The 14,209-nt window shown below is 60.6% G+C and overlaps 1 protein-coding gene across 2 annotated transcripts; it reads right to left on the minus strand.

Moving 5' to 3' along the window:
* Positions 1-1,551: 1,551 nt before the first annotated feature.
* On the minus strand, positions 1,552-11,634 carry MCAM (melanoma cell adhesion molecule). Of its 2 annotated transcripts, XM_039564963.1 has the most exons (15): positions 11,387-11,633; positions 7,546-7,673; positions 7,226-7,439; positions 7,048-7,118; positions 6,879-6,966; positions 6,606-6,785; positions 6,400-6,527; positions 6,085-6,241; positions 5,873-5,994; positions 5,466-5,604; positions 4,961-5,082; positions 4,746-4,881; positions 3,961-4,105; positions 3,445-3,562; positions 1,552-2,793 (listed from the first exon to the last, which is right to left on the minus strand). In XM_039564963.1, the coding sequence occupies exons 1-15, from the start codon at positions 11,451-11,453 to the stop codon at positions 2,764-2,766; spliced, it is 1,845 nt and encodes a 614-aa protein (XP_039420897.1). In that variant the 5' UTR covers positions 11,454-11,633; the 3' UTR covers positions 1,552-2,763. The 2 variants fall into 2 exon arrangements, with proteins under 2 accessions (XP_039420897.1, XP_039420898.1); XM_039564964.1 differs by lacking the exon at positions 3,445-3,562 and having other exon boundaries at positions 11,387-11,634.
* Positions 11,635-14,209: the final 2,575 nt, after the last annotated feature.

Below are 14,209 nucleotides of genomic sequence, written 5' to 3' on the forward strand. Positions count from 1 at the left end.
ATGGAACAAACTCAGGGACACACAGGCCCAGCTGTGACATTTGGGGGCCAGGGGACCTCACTTGGGGACGAAGGGGGACACAGGGGGCAAGTGGGAACCCAAAACGAGTCAGTGAGGGCAACTGGGGCCACGGGGAGCCAAGTGAAGGTGGAAAAAACCCTCGAAGAAGCCACCGTGGGGTCAAATGAGGGTAATTGGGGTCCAAGGAGGACACAGGGGTTACTTGAGGTCATTTCAGGCCCTGATCGGGGTTACTTGAGGTCATTGGGGTCATTTGAGGTCATTTGAGGTCCTGATCGGGGTTACTTGAGGTCATTGGGGTCATTTGAGGTCATTTGAGGTCCTGATCGGGGTTACTTGAGGTCATTGGGGTTACTTGAGGTCATTTGTGTCTCTTTTAATTGATCTGGGGTCAAATGAGGACACAGGGGTTACTTGAGGTCATTTGAATCTCTGATCACAGTTACACAGGGGTTACTTTAGGTCATTTGAGTCTCTGTTTGGGGTCATTTGAGGTCATTTGAGGTCCCGATCGGGGTTACTTGAGGTCATTGGGGTCATTTGAGGTCATTTGAGGTCCTGATCGGGGTTACTTGAGGTCATTGGGGTTACTTGAGGTCATTTGTGTCTCTTTTAATTGATCTGGGGTCAAATGAGGACACAGGGGTTACTTGAGGTCATTTGAATCTCTGATCACAGTTACACAGGGGTTACTTTAGGTCATTTGAGTCTCTGTTTGGGGTCACTTGAGGTCATTTGAGGTCCTGATCGGGGTTACTTGAGGTCATTGGGGTCATTTGAGGTCATTTGAGGGCCTGATCGGGGTTACTTGAGGTCATTGGGGTTACTTGAAGTCATTTTTGTCTCTGTTAATTGATCCAGGGGTCAAATGAGGACACAGGGGTTAATTATTATGAGCTGGGACAACTTTGGTGTAATGGACCAGCCAGTGCAGTCCAGGGGAGCCCAAGGCCTCGGGGTCACCCAGTGGCCTCCAGTGTCACCCATCATTTGCCCGCTGTCCTCTCAGGGTAGTGACAGGGGCTGGTTATTAGCTTCATCAATATTTTGCATTAATTAGTAGTATATTAGTGTTTATTATCATCTCCTGCAGTATTGGCATTAGCTATTAGTACAATTATCAATAAATTCTACTGTTAAATTCTATTGACAATATTATCTTGTAAGATCCAGTGGTGTAATCACCTATTACTACCTAAAACTAGGATTATTTATTAGAATAAATAGATTTATTAGCATTGGTAGTAATTAGTGTAGTATTAGCAGCCATAGGGGCTGCTGCTAATAATAATATTATTATTTTTATTATTAATAATGATTATTAATTATTATATATTTTTAATTTATATATAATATTATATCTATTATATAATTTAATTATATAATTAATACATAACAACAACAACAACAATAATAATAATAATAATAATAATAATAATAATAATAATAATAAATGTGTCCTGTTGGAACCTCCGTGGGATTATGGAATGCCCTTCCCACCCTTCTGCCTGTGGGAACAAACTCCAGCACTCAGCTTTGAATCCGTACTTTATTTTCACATATATAAAAAAAACCTTGCAAGTATCGGACAAAAAAAAAAATAAACCAAACCAAACAAAACTCCTGGAAATGTACACACAATCCAACAAAAATATATATAAACCAAAGCTTTTGCTTGGACACCACGTGTAGCAGGTGGGGACGGTTCCCCTCTGGTCAGGGCTGTGCTGGGGACAGCGCTGGGGCACCCAGAGGACAAAGGCTTGTGGCCAGCAGAGCTCAGAGGCCGTGGTTGAGAGGCTGGAGGGGCTGAGCCCTCTGGGGTGAGGCAGGGGAGGGCTGGGACAGAAGCTCAAGGCAGGTTCTTGCCCGTGGCCCCACCCCAGCGTGGGGCCAGAGGTGCCACCGAAGCACAGAGGGGAGTTGGACCTGGGGCTGGCAATGGCTGAGCACAAAAAAACCCCTGAGACGTCACTGACTGGCTCTGGCTACTGTTGATTTGAAATCTGTGGGAGCTCTGGGACCTGCTGGTGCAGCAGCTGTGCAGCGTCCCTAAAATAAACCCAGTTCAGAGGGGAGAGGGGAGCCCTGCCCCTCGGGTCAGCACAGCTCCGAACCAGACACCCTAAAGCCTTTCTGGAGACTGGCACCCCTTCCTTGCTCTGCCAGGTCCTCTCCTCCCACGGGATCACAGCCCCGCCGGGATACACGGGGCTAAACTGACTCAGAACAGTTCAAAGGCAAAGCAAAGCACCAAAAACCTCTCAGCAACTCACCAGCTCTCTAACAACCCCCCTCTTCCACTCCTCTCTCCTCCAACCTGCACTCCACTACAGCTAAGGTGCCTCGGACATCCCAAAAGCCAATTTCACCAGCCTCTCTGAGCAAGGTCGGGGTAAAAAAAAAACACATCAAAACCTTCCCACACCTGTACAGAACAGATTACCTGAAAGAGCCTCAAATCCTTCCACCAAGTAGGGATTAATGGGATACTTCTTCCTAATATTGCTGTGGCTTCTCTGGAGTAGTAAAGCGAGTCCAGCTTTGCTGCTAAGGCAACACCTGCAAGCCCAGGGCTGAGGTAATGGCCAGGTGAGTCAGGGAGGTGGCCCCTGCACGCCCAGCACGGTGACACACGGGTGGGCTCTGGCCGTGCTCCCCAGGGGCTGGAGCAGGGGTGGGAGAAGGCAATCCAAGAGCAGGAAAGGTTCGAAGGAAGAAAGCACTTAGTAGGTTTCCTCTCTAGTTTCTCAGATCGATGTATTTCTCGCTCTTCAGTTCCGCCAAAACAGAGAGAGGGGGAGGGAAAACACACGGTTAGGGATGAACACGAACCAAATCCTCTGCTGCAGGTGGGGCAGTGGCACACACGGTGGGGTGGAGGACAGCTGGGGCACCCCAGGGTGGCTGAGCCAGGCAGGGGCTCTCTCCCGGCCCAAGGCAAATATAACCTCAGTGGGCTCAGGGGCTGCATCCTGTGGCTGGCACGGACAGTGGTGACCCAGCAGTGACACTGTGAAAAGCTGCTCCATCCCAGGTGAGGGGAAAGCACATGGCCCAAAAGACTCATCCCAAGAACTCTGGCTGAGAGCACCCATTCCTGCAGCCGCTGCCCTGACTTCTGGCCAGAGATCTTTATATTTCACTTCCTACTCCCAAAGGCCCCTGGGGAGCCCGGCTTCTGCTCCACAGAAGGAGGCAGAGCCCAAGTAGGGCAGGCAGTGGGCACTGCCACGGGGCAGAGCTTTGTCCCCTCCCGGCTTTGTCCCCTCCCCTCCCTCCCACAGCTCCCCCGAGCGCTGCTGATGGATGATGGAGGCCCGTGCAGGGTGGGCAGTGCCGGAGGAGGGGAGCAAAGCATTACCTGGGTGCAGCCCCGGCCCTGAGCTGCGCTCCCGGCCCCGGCCCGGCGCTCTGTCCTACCTGGTCAGCTGCGGCTCTCTTCTCGCCGTTGGCGCCCTGCAGGAGCCCCGCCTCTTCGGATAGTTTATCTGACTTAACTTCAACTACAATCTTGTCTTTACGGGCCTCTGGCTTTGTGCTAGGGGAGGGAGGTGACAATTTTTGAGACACGTTTGCGATACCCGGGAGGGCACGTGGCCGGCCAAGCCCTGGGGCTCCATCTCAGGGGATGCTCTGCAGTGGGGCCAGGGCTCAGAGCGCTGGGGTCAAAGAGACTCCAGCTCACAGAAAGCTTTGGGCTGCGCAGCCGCTGCCCAGGGAGAGCCCCCCTGGCTGCTCTACCACTCTGCTGTCTCCTCCCTGCACGGCAGTGCCCTGTGGGAAGCTGGAAAAGCCGCCGAGCCCCTGGCGCGGTGCCCCCGAGGCCGCGCTCCCGCCTCGCTCTGCGCTGGGCAGGGAGCAGCTGGAGCGATGGGATGGGATGGGATGGGAAGCACGAGCGATGGCAAGCACCCCCAGCCCCACGGCAGTGCTTACATGTCCTGCTTCCCAGCGCGGCCACACGGGATCTTGCCTTTCTTGTGCAGGAAGTAGATGACAGCGCCCAGCACGGCCACCACGAGGATGGCCACGATGATGGCCACGATGATCACCCCTTGGCTCTCTGCTGTTGACTTTTGATCTAAACACAACAAGGAGAGGAAGAAATTAATGCCTGTCCCACCATGATCCTCTCCAGCTTCCCCTGTGTGTTAGGAAAGGGCCCCTTCTCCCAAAAAAGCTCCAGTGCTTCCCCAGCTGCCTGCAGGATGCAGATTTCAGCACAGAAATGCTCTGTTGGGGCAGTTTCTGTAGGAACACGGAAATTCTGCTCCAGGCTGCCATGCCCCCAGTGCCACAGCAGGGTGGATATCAGGAATTCCTGCAAGGCACCAGCCATCTCTCTGCTTCCTTGCCCAGCAGGTCTGGGCTGAAAGAAGCTGCCCTTGGTGGCCGCGCTGGGGACAAGCAGGCAGCTTTCCCCCCGCTGGAGCCAGAGCCTCCGCCTCCCTCCTGGCTTGGCATGGAGAGGAGCAGGGAGAGCAGCAGTGTAGAGCCAGCAGCCAAGCTCCCTCCCCAGGCTGGAGGTGAGCATAACTCGTGTCCTGACGGACACCATCAGCAGACTGACCTTTCCTGATGGAATCATCTGGAAGAGCAGGAAGGCAGGGAAAGAAAAGCACCGAGCTCAGCCGCCCCACGGCAGCACGGCACAGCCGGCACCGGGGCCACGGCCGGGACTGACACTGCTGGGGGGTCCTGGGACAGCGCCTGACACTCACCCACCAGCTGGATGTGCTTCTCACTGACGCCCAGCGTGTTGGACACCCGGCACTTGGCTCCCGCCTGCAGCAGGTCGTGGCTCACCCGCACCGTCAGGTTGCTGGCGATGTGCTGGTTGTCCATGTACTCGTGAGCCTGGGCAGGGCAGGCAGAGCAGGATTCAGTGCCTGGGCAGCCCCTGGGACATCCCAGCCTGGCCCCTTCCAGCTCTCACCGTGCCGTTGATGCTCCACTGGACGGTGGGACGGGGGAAGGCGATGGCCTTGCAAGTCAGGTTGACCACCTCGTCCTGCCGCACATACAGCGGGGAGCTGATGGCCACGATCCGCGGCTTCCCTGCGGGCAGGGGACATCAGCACCCACAGCTCCTGGGGCAATGGGTGCTGGGCAGGCAGGGGTCACTCTGCACCCACAGCTCCCAGGGAATGGGTGCTGGGCAGGCAGGGGTCACTCTGCACCCACAGCTCCCAGGGAATGGGTGCTGGGCAGGCAGGGGTCACTCTGCACCCACAGCTCCAGGGGGATGGGTGCTGGGCAGGCAGGGGTCACTCTGCACCCACAGCTCCAGGGGGATGGGTGCTGGGCAGGCAGGGGTCACTCTGCACCCACAGCTCCCAGGGAATGGGTGCTGGGCAGGCAGGGGTCACTCTGCACCCACAGCTCCCAGGGAATGGGTGCTGGGCAGGCAGGGGTCACTCTGCACCCACACCAGGTCTTACCCTCAACAGTCACGAACACCTGCTTGCTCTGCTCCAGCCCTGGCACGCTCAGGGCCATCACCTTGCAGCTGAAGGTTTTGGAGGTTTCAAAGGTGAGGTTCCTCAGGACGAGCTGGTTCCCTTCCCCCACCTTCTCGCCCTGTTGGGAAGGGATGTCCCCAGCAATGAGCCCTCTGTGCCCACATCCCAAAGGGGTTCAGATGCACAGGGAGGGAGGCTGCAAGCACAGGACTTCCCTGCAGTACTGGCCAGGAAGTGACAACATTGGGGTGGACAATGCAGGCCCATGGGAGAGGGAATCCTCCCCCTGGCCTCTCAGGGGAGATGGAGCAAGCTCCTGACTCTGCCCAATTTGCTGCAAAGCCCAGGCTGAGCCTGAACACGACAGAACTGGGATGCCTGCTCACCTTCCCATCACTCCACTGGTAATTCAGGGCCACGGGGCTGTGGGCATCACAGCTCAGCTTCACGTCATCCCCTTCGCGAAGGTTTGAGGATGGCTCCATCTTCACACGGACCCCTTCAATGTCTAGGAGAGGGATGGAGACCAGAGCAGGGTGAGCAGGAGGAACAAAGCACCCACCGTGAGATCCACAGGGTCCATTCCCCCCCGTCTTACAGTTCACAACAAGATCCACATCCTCCTCTTTCTGTGACAAATCATCCAGGTCCAGTGACTGGCACCTGTACGTGCCACTGCTGCTCTTGTTCACGTCGTGCAGGTTCAGGACCCCGCCGTCGGACTCTGGCGACGACAGATCCTGCCACTCATCCAGCTGCAGACAGTGGGCACAAAGCAGAGTCCTTAGCCCCACACAGGCCCCCTGCCACCCAGCCACTGCATCCCCCTCCTCAGAACCCTCCGGGCAGGGGACAAGGAGCAACCAGGAGATGTTTGCCAAGGGAAGGGTGCCCCGGCCCCCTCTGGCCTCACGTTTTTCTTAAAGAAGCTGAAGACAGGCGGTGGGTTCCCATCAGCCTCGCAGACCAGCGTCACATTGTCCCCTTCCTTCACCAGCGCCGAGGACGACACCACCTGCATCTTCAAGTGCTTGGTGGAGTCTGGGGGCAGGGATGGGCAGGGTCAGTGCCCAGCCCTGCTGCAGGGCACCAGCACGGCTCCCCCAGCCCCAGACTCACAGAAGATGTTGAGCTTGACCTCCTGTGACTCCAGGGCGTGCTGCTGTCCCCGCAGCCAGTAGTGCACGGTGCAGTGGTAGCGGGAGTGGCGGTCCTCGCGCGTGACGGGCGCGTACAGCACGCTGCTCACCGTGTACAGCCCGCTCGACTCGCGCGTCAGCGTCGACTGCATCATCACCTCTGCAGGGGACACCGCCACTGTTCCAGCCACCCTTGGGTTCTTTGGGTGCCAGCCCCTCTCTTGAGCCGGTTCTCCATCCCCATCCAACTCACCGTTCTCCTTTGGGTGCAGCTGCTCCCCGTTCTTGTGCCATGTGATGTTAGGAGGTGGGAAGCTGTTTCTGCTCAAGCACTTGGCAATCTGTGGTGGCAGAGACAGTTGTGAGCATGGGTTAGGGTCAGCAGGGAGCCTCCCTGTCACCTGTGTACAGCCTCTCCTCACCTCTGGGACCTCATTGCTCCTCACGGAGATGCCTCCTGAGCTGGGCTCAATCTCAGGGGTTTTGGGGACCTCTGGAAAGAGAAGCCACCCCACACGTGTTAGAAGGGACCGGATGGGATCCCTGCCAGCCCCACAGAGCAGCTGCCCAGCCATGCTGCCCTCCCGCCCTGTCACTCACTGTAGACTCTGAGCTCGGTGCTGCTCTCGCCCATGCCGTAGCTGCCAGCTCCCACCTGGCACATGAAGGTCCTGGCGTCCTGCACCGTCACTGAGCTGATAGACAGGGCCTTGCCCTCCTCCAGTGACAGCCGCCCCTTGTAGTCCGTGTCATCCTCCAGGACGCCGCTGGCCGTGACGTGGTACAGCCTCACCTGCCTGTTGCTGCGGTCCATCTGCAAGGTGAGGGGCGAGGCTGGGCTGGGCAGCCCGGCAGGAAGCCCTGGGCTGGTTGCCACCCCAGCCCACCAGCCAGAGCTGCTCTCCCAGGCCAGCACTCACGTAGAACCAGTCGATGTAGGTGTAGGAAGCATTTTCAGGGATGTAGAAGTTGCACTCGATCCTGGCTGTGCCCCCGATCTCCACTTCCACCACAGCTGGCATGGAGATCTCCAGCTTGCTGGCTGCAGCTGTGGGGCAGAATTTGCTGTTAGGGGCAGGATGAATGGGGAAGAATGGGCTGTCCGAGCACGGCCTGTCCCCATCTCCATCCCTCAAAAGCTGTGGGGCAGAGCTGTGCCAGCATCCCCTAGACACTGTGTCCCAGCCCAGCAGGAGTGACAGCCAGGACCCCACTGCCTTCAGCATCCACAGAGAGCCCATGGGCTCAGGCCAGCGATCCTGTTCCCAAAGAGGGGACAAGACAGGTCGTGCCCCCACCAGGGGGGTGTCCCCTGGAAGTTGTGTCCCCAGGACACCGTTGGGAGGCAGCACGTCCCCAGCCACCACGGCCCTGGCACAGCTCTGACCCTGCTGCCCCAGCAGGAGCCCGGCAGTCAAACATCCATCCCTGCAGCATTCCCAAGGTGTCCCCTCGCTGCTGCTCTGCTCCCTGCCCAGCTCTGCCCAGCCACAGCACCCCTGTGAGCAGAGCTTGCCCATCCCTGCACCCCACCTTCCTCCCAGCCCAGCCGCCCGCAGCAGTAATGGAGCTGCTGGCCCTGCTCCAGAGCGGATGGGAAAGGTAATGGCTATTGATCCAGGACAGGGAACGGAGCAGCTTCCCAAGGGATTGGGAGCAGAGCAGCCCCAGCCGGGCAGAGCAGAGATAAGGGCACCATCACAGCAAGGCTGGGAATGTCACTGCCACCATCCCTGCCAAAGCAAAGGGGGGTCTGCACGCCCTGGGCTGGCACACGGCCCTGCAGAGGGGACAATAGTCTGTCCCCAAGCAACAGAGCCAGCCCAGGTATGGGAGCTGGGGACAAGAGGCTTGGAGGAAGCAGCTGTGTCAACATCTCCCTTGATAGCGCCCGCTCTGTAACAGCCACCACCGAGGCGACTTCAAAGGGCAGCGCCGTGCCCACAGAACGCTCTTTGTTTGGAGTGGGTATGGGGTGGCACATTGCCAGAACGCAGCCAGGGGCCCTTCTGCCACAGCAAAGGCCCCAGCGTGCAGGACCAGCCACCTCAGAACTCCCCAAAACACAGGTTTTGGCCCTCGCCCATCCCATCAGTGCATTACAGTTGGCACTAGGCAAAGAGGGATGAGCAAAGCACGGCACGGCAAAGAAGGTGCTGGAAAAACAGGTGAAAGTCCCAGAGATAAGCACGCACTGGGGACAGGAAACTGGCTGAGAGTACAAAGCAGCTGCCCACCTGTACGGCCACGACTTGGCTGCCTGCTGCAGGAGGACACCTGCACAACTGGGCGAGCCTGGGGCTTGGGTGTGTCCCTGCTGCCCCTCCGCTGAGCCCTGGCACCCTGGACTGCAGGCAACCAGGCCAGACTTGGCCTCTCTATCATTTTCAGACCTTTAGCAAGGGCCTCAGGCAGACCCAGCCCCTGGGAGAGCAGCTGGTCCTCCCCCTGACCCGCTCGGCATGAGAGCCCTCAACCAGCCAGCGGAGCAACCGAAACCATGAGCTCAGAGCTGGAGAATGGCTGGCATCTGGTGCTGGCATGAGGAACACAACCCTCCCAGCCATCCACTGCCCTTGAGGAGGCCGACACGGTCGCTGCAGCCCCCACACTGCCTGGAACAAGGGCTCGCTGCTGCCCATCTCCTCCAGGACAGGCTGGAAGAGGGACACAAGGGGACACTCACAAGGTCCCCCACAACCCTGGGGACACAAGGCTCGCTTCTACAGCTCCCAGACCTTTTGCTATGTGCGTGGGCACGCTAAAGAGGCACTGGGCACAGCCGGCCTGGCACAGCAGACTCTGGGAACTTGGCGATCCTCCTTTGTGCCCAGCGCAGCTGCAGGTTTGGTGATGGAACCTGGGAGATCCATCGGCCACGCGTGGAGCAGCCCAGCTGCAGCACCGAGCTCCATCCACCCCAAGTGCCTGGCACAGCTCCAGCGGAGACCTCGAGATCTGGAGAGGGCGTCTGCAGGGAGCGAGCGGGGAAGGAAGGAGAGCCCCCGCGCCTTTTCCATCTGGCTGGCGGACAGCCGGCCGGCAGCCAGAGCTCCGCAAGAACAAAGATTTGCTTTTAGAGCTGGGGAAGGGGGTGGGGAGCAGCTCAGTCCCTCGCCAGCCTCCTGCAGAGCCGAGGTGTGCGGGGAGACGGCGAGAAGTGCGGCTGCGTTGGCGGCGCAGAGCCCCCGGCGCTGAGCCCCCGGCCCGGAGCACAGGAGTGGCACCACAGGGGTCTGGAGCCGCACGTGGGATGCCTGAGGTTTCCGTGGGTTTGTGTTCCCCTCTCAGGGAAACCAGCTGCGGCCAGATCCCGCCTGCTGCCGCACAGCCACACATGCTGCCCTCCTATTCCCCGGGAAAGCTGCACGGATCCCCGAGCCGGGGCGCCCCACCTCCCACGGAACAGCATCACCCGCACCCCGGCTTCTTCACAGAGAGAAGAAAGAGGGTGCAGAGCCCCAGCCCTGCACGAAGCAGCACGGCCAGCAGCGCCCAGCACCTCCACACACCAACCACCGCCGCCCAGCCCTCGTCGTGCCGGGGATGGGGACGGGGCCAGGGCTCTGCTGCAGCCAGACCAGCACACTGCACCCCAAAACAACCCCACCAGCCCGCCAGGACCCCGCCATGTGCACCTGGAGAGGCAAAGTTCTCAACCCCACCCCGCAGCTCGGTGACAACATCCAGACACCTCTCTAACAGCCAGACTGCGGTGCACAAAGGGCTGGGGTGGCTCAGGCAGCCCCGGGGTGGGCTCAGCCTCCCGTTCCAGCAGCGCTGGCTGGCCTGGGAATGTCTTGGCCGTGGCTCCTTGTGCTTCTGGGAAGCATCAAGCCTTTCACGTCGCTAGGCTTCCAAATACACCGACGCCGCCAACCATTGAGAGACTCCTGGCTCAGCACATGTGCTGTGGGAAGGGGATCCCGGCACGGGACGGGGGTGGGAGCAGCCTGCTCTAGACTCCGGTCTGAGCCTGACTTTGGCTCCAACACCTCGGCCTGGGCAGGTTCCCAGCGCCGAGGCCACCTCCGCAGCTCGGCGGGGCAGGGAGCAGCCAGCGCACCGGGACCGCTCCCGGGCCCCCGGCGAGGGGAGAGCGGGATGCGGGGAGCGGGGCAGGGCAGGAAGCGCAGCCACCCCCCGAGGGTGAAAATGGACTGGAAAGTGGATAAAAAAAGAAGGCACGAAAAAAGCCAAGAGAAACACAGCGCTCAGGGGAAAACTCCTTAGAAGGAAAGGGGTGGATGCTTCCTAACAACAACCAGTTCACCCCGGTGCGCGCTGAACGCACGTGGGTCACCCCTCAACCTGCCCTGCCCTGGGGGGCTGCAGAGGGGCCCCGAGAGCGGGACGGGGCACCCAGACCCGCCCCGCCGCGGATCGCCGGGCCGTCCGGGCGGGGACACACGCTGGGAAGGGCCGATCCCACCTGGGCTGCCCCGACCCCGCGATCCGAGCATTCCCGGCGCCGCGCCAGGCACCGCCCGAGGGGCGCAGCGCTCCCGGCTGCCGGCGCTGGCCCCGCCGCGGCTCTGCGGGGACACCCCTCCGGCTGCCACCCCGGGGAGCTGCACAGGGGCAAAACCCAGCCCCGCAACCCCCGCTGCAGCCCGATGTCCCCGGGGCGAAGGACATCCCTGCCAGGGCTCCGCGGGATCCCGCGCCGCGCCCCGGAGCGCTCCGCAGGTGCGCGCGTCCGTCCGCCCCGCACCGCCCGGCCCCGCACCGCCCGGCGCCGCCCTTCCCGCAGCCACTCACCGCAGCAGAGCAGGAGGCAGCAGCCCCAGCCCAGGGCGAGCCCCGCCGGCCACCGCCCCCCAGCCATGCCCGCCGCCGGCTGCCCGAGACTGAGCGGGGCCGTGGGCTGACGTCAGGCGGAGGAGGAGGAGGAGAGGAGGAGGTGGAGGAGGAGGAGGAGGAAGGCGCGGTGCCTGCCCACCGCCCGCAGCTGCTTATCACCCCCAGCAGCAGCCGGGCGGGTGCCGCCGTCGCCGCCCAGCCCCGCAGCGCCCTGTCCGGCCCCGCACGGCAGCGGGCAGCGCTCGGCCCGGCCCCCAGCCCAGCCCCCGCCGCGCTCGGGCCGTTCCCAGCTGCGCCGGAGGGGCTCGCAGACCTGCGAGCTCCTGCCTGTCCGGGCGTGCACGGGCTGAGCCGGGCAGACAGCCGGGCGCTGGAGGTGGGATCGCTCACAGACCCAGGGAAGGGGCCAGAGGCGTGGGATGTGTTTTTCAGAGTGTTTGGGGAACGCCGGCGACGGCGACAGTCCCTGAGAGTCCAATGTGCGGGTAGCGGTGGCGATAATCAGAAGTGACCTGTTGCCCTGCTCAGCCCCAGCCCCGCACTGCCCTAAAGCTCAGCCACAGCTGCTGGGTCACCTTTGAACCCTCGCCAAACAAGGACAGACACAAAATAAGGAGGCAGAACACTCTTTGTCATTGCCTGGGCTCCGAGAGACACCTGGGGGCAGTTTGGACTGCGGGGCGGAGCGGGGTTTTGTCCCAAGCAGATCATCAGGGTCTGCAGGGTCGGCACCCCAGCCTCGCTGAGCCTCGGTGTCCCCCAGCCCCGCCGGGAGCCCCGTCCTGTCCCCGAGGCGGGGCCCCAGGGCTGCACAGCGATCGGCGGCCCGAGCCCAGCGCAGCTGCTGCTGAATGGGGTGGCTGTGAGAAGCCGTCCCCCGCGGTGGCCGGGGCAGCAGCCTGGCCGGGGGCCGGCCCGGGGGCGGGGGGGCTGGCGGGGCTGCACAAGGCTCCCATTATCCAGGGGTAATCACCCAGCCCAACACTGCCCGGCCCCTCCGGCGGCCCGGGGCAGAGCTGCGAGGAGCACAACAAACCCCGCCAGGTGCTGCGAGTTGGCCACAGCCAGCCACGAAGGACAGCCGGCCCCAGTGTCCCTGCCCTGTCACAGCCTGGCTCCGTGCCTCAGTTTCCCCCAGGTCAGTCAGAGCCAGAGGGGCTGTGTTGGAGGACAAAGGTTTTCTCCCCCTTCAAAGCCGTTTTGCTTCCCCATTCCCAGGACTCCCCAAACTCACTGTTTCAGGTTCATCCCACATGAGGAAAGACCCAGGGCCTGCCCCAAACTCCCAGGAACTGTGACAGTGCTCTCCTCCCGCTCTCAGCCCAGAGGCTCTGAACTTTTGCACATCCTTTTCTCTCCTCCACTTGCCTTCCCTGCAGTGTGAGCCGTATTCCTGTCCCCTGGCAGCAGGGGTTGCATCCCTCCCACCCTCCCTGAGCCACTCAAGGGCTGGGCTGCAGGTTCCCCTGAGCCACAGCATTCCTCCTGGGAATCCCCAGGCACCTCTCCCACCGCCGGCCCCTGTGCTGGCCCCCGGCCCCAGCCCTGCTCCCCGGCTGGTGCCATGCAGCGGCCCTTCCCATGCCCTCCTCCTCCACCTCCTCCTCCTCCTCCTCTGCATGCCTGACCAGCACCCCCCCCCCCCCCCACCAAGGCTTTCCCAGCCAAACACACTCAGTGATTCATCGGAAATGATTAAGTTTTTCCCCAGGAGATCAGTTGCTTAAAATGGCAATGCTGGGCAGAGATAAGGCTCAGAGCCCTCGTGCTGCTGCTGGAGAGGGGAGGCCTCCTCCCTTTGCTGGGAAGAACAAGTGCAAGGGAGCTGTGCCATCATCCACGGGATGCTCAGGAGCTGCTCTCCAGCTTCACAGCCCCAGTTTTGGGATGCTCTCACACCTCATCGCAGGAGCTCCCTGTCTGTTGTGGGGAATCCACCTCCTGAGTGGGTGCCCTGGGCTCAGGGACTCCCCAACAATGTTCTTGCTCTTCCCCTCCCTCCAAAGGGCAGGATGCTGCACTGGAGCAGCCTCAGGCTCTGCACTCCCTGGAGCCTGGAGCAGGGAAAGGGATGTTCCACTTCGCACAAAACACCACAGTTTAAACCCCTCAAATGCCACCCCGAGAGGGAAGTGGGCCCACGGGAAAGCATCCACCAAAGTAAAACAAACAAAGCCGGAGAACTCAGCTGACACACCCCTGGTGCATTTTGTTCTGGGGCTAACTTTTATTCCGCATTAAAAATAAAGCAGAACGTTGCTAAGAAAACCTCTGCAGAAAATTCCCAGCAGTTGGAAAGGGCAATGCCACTCCCTGGGGAAAACAGGCTGGCCAGCCCCTGTGGCAGGGAGCGTGCCACCTTCAGACAGCCCCCTGCTCTCACTGCACGGCTCTGCCTCCAGTTGGTTGGGCTTCAGCCTGCTTAACTTTGAAGAAAATTCACTTTTTTTCCCCCCCCCCCAACAAACGAACGGTTCTGGGGAAGAGGGGAAGGATTTGAAAGCAAGGCATGAACAGATGGCATGAAATCGCCCCGCCGCGCTGTGTGTGGCACCCGGCGGGCTCGGGGACTCTGCGTGGGGAGTGTGGCGGGCTGGCCACCTTCATCTTCCCTCCCTGCTGCCTGATCTCACGCCTCCTTGTTTATCTGCTTGCTTAATGGATTTGGCTTCAGTCCCCACTCACAGCGATGCACACAAACTGTGGATGAGGCTCCGGTGTCGCAGTCCCACGCACACAGCTGGGGTGGGAAAGTCAGGGAGCAGAGGTCTGGCTCCACCT

This window comes from Corvus cornix, chromosome 24, assembly GCF_000738735.6.
Source record: "Corvus cornix cornix isolate S_Up_H32 chromosome 24, ASM73873v5, whole genome shotgun sequence".
NCBI classification, from domain to species: domain Eukaryota; kingdom Metazoa; phylum Chordata; class Aves; order Passeriformes; family Corvidae; genus Corvus; species Corvus cornix.

What these genes read in the sequence shown, in the direction of transcription:
- MCAM (XM_039564963.1), bottom strand. Translation starts at nt 11,453, where the DNA reads ATGGCTGGGGGGCGGTGGCCGGCGGGGCTCGCCCTGGGCTGGGGCTGC. An exon ending in CCTACATCGACTGGTTCTAC is followed by an intron (nt 7,440 to 7,545) that starts GTGAGTGCTGGC and finishes CTCACCTTGCAG; the next exon opens with ATGGACCGCAGCAACAGGCA. An exon ending in TCAGCTTCTTTAAGAAAAAC is followed by an intron (nt 6,242 to 6,399) that starts GTGAGGCCAGAG and finishes CACTGTCTGCAG; the next exon opens with CTGGATGAGTGGCAGGATCT.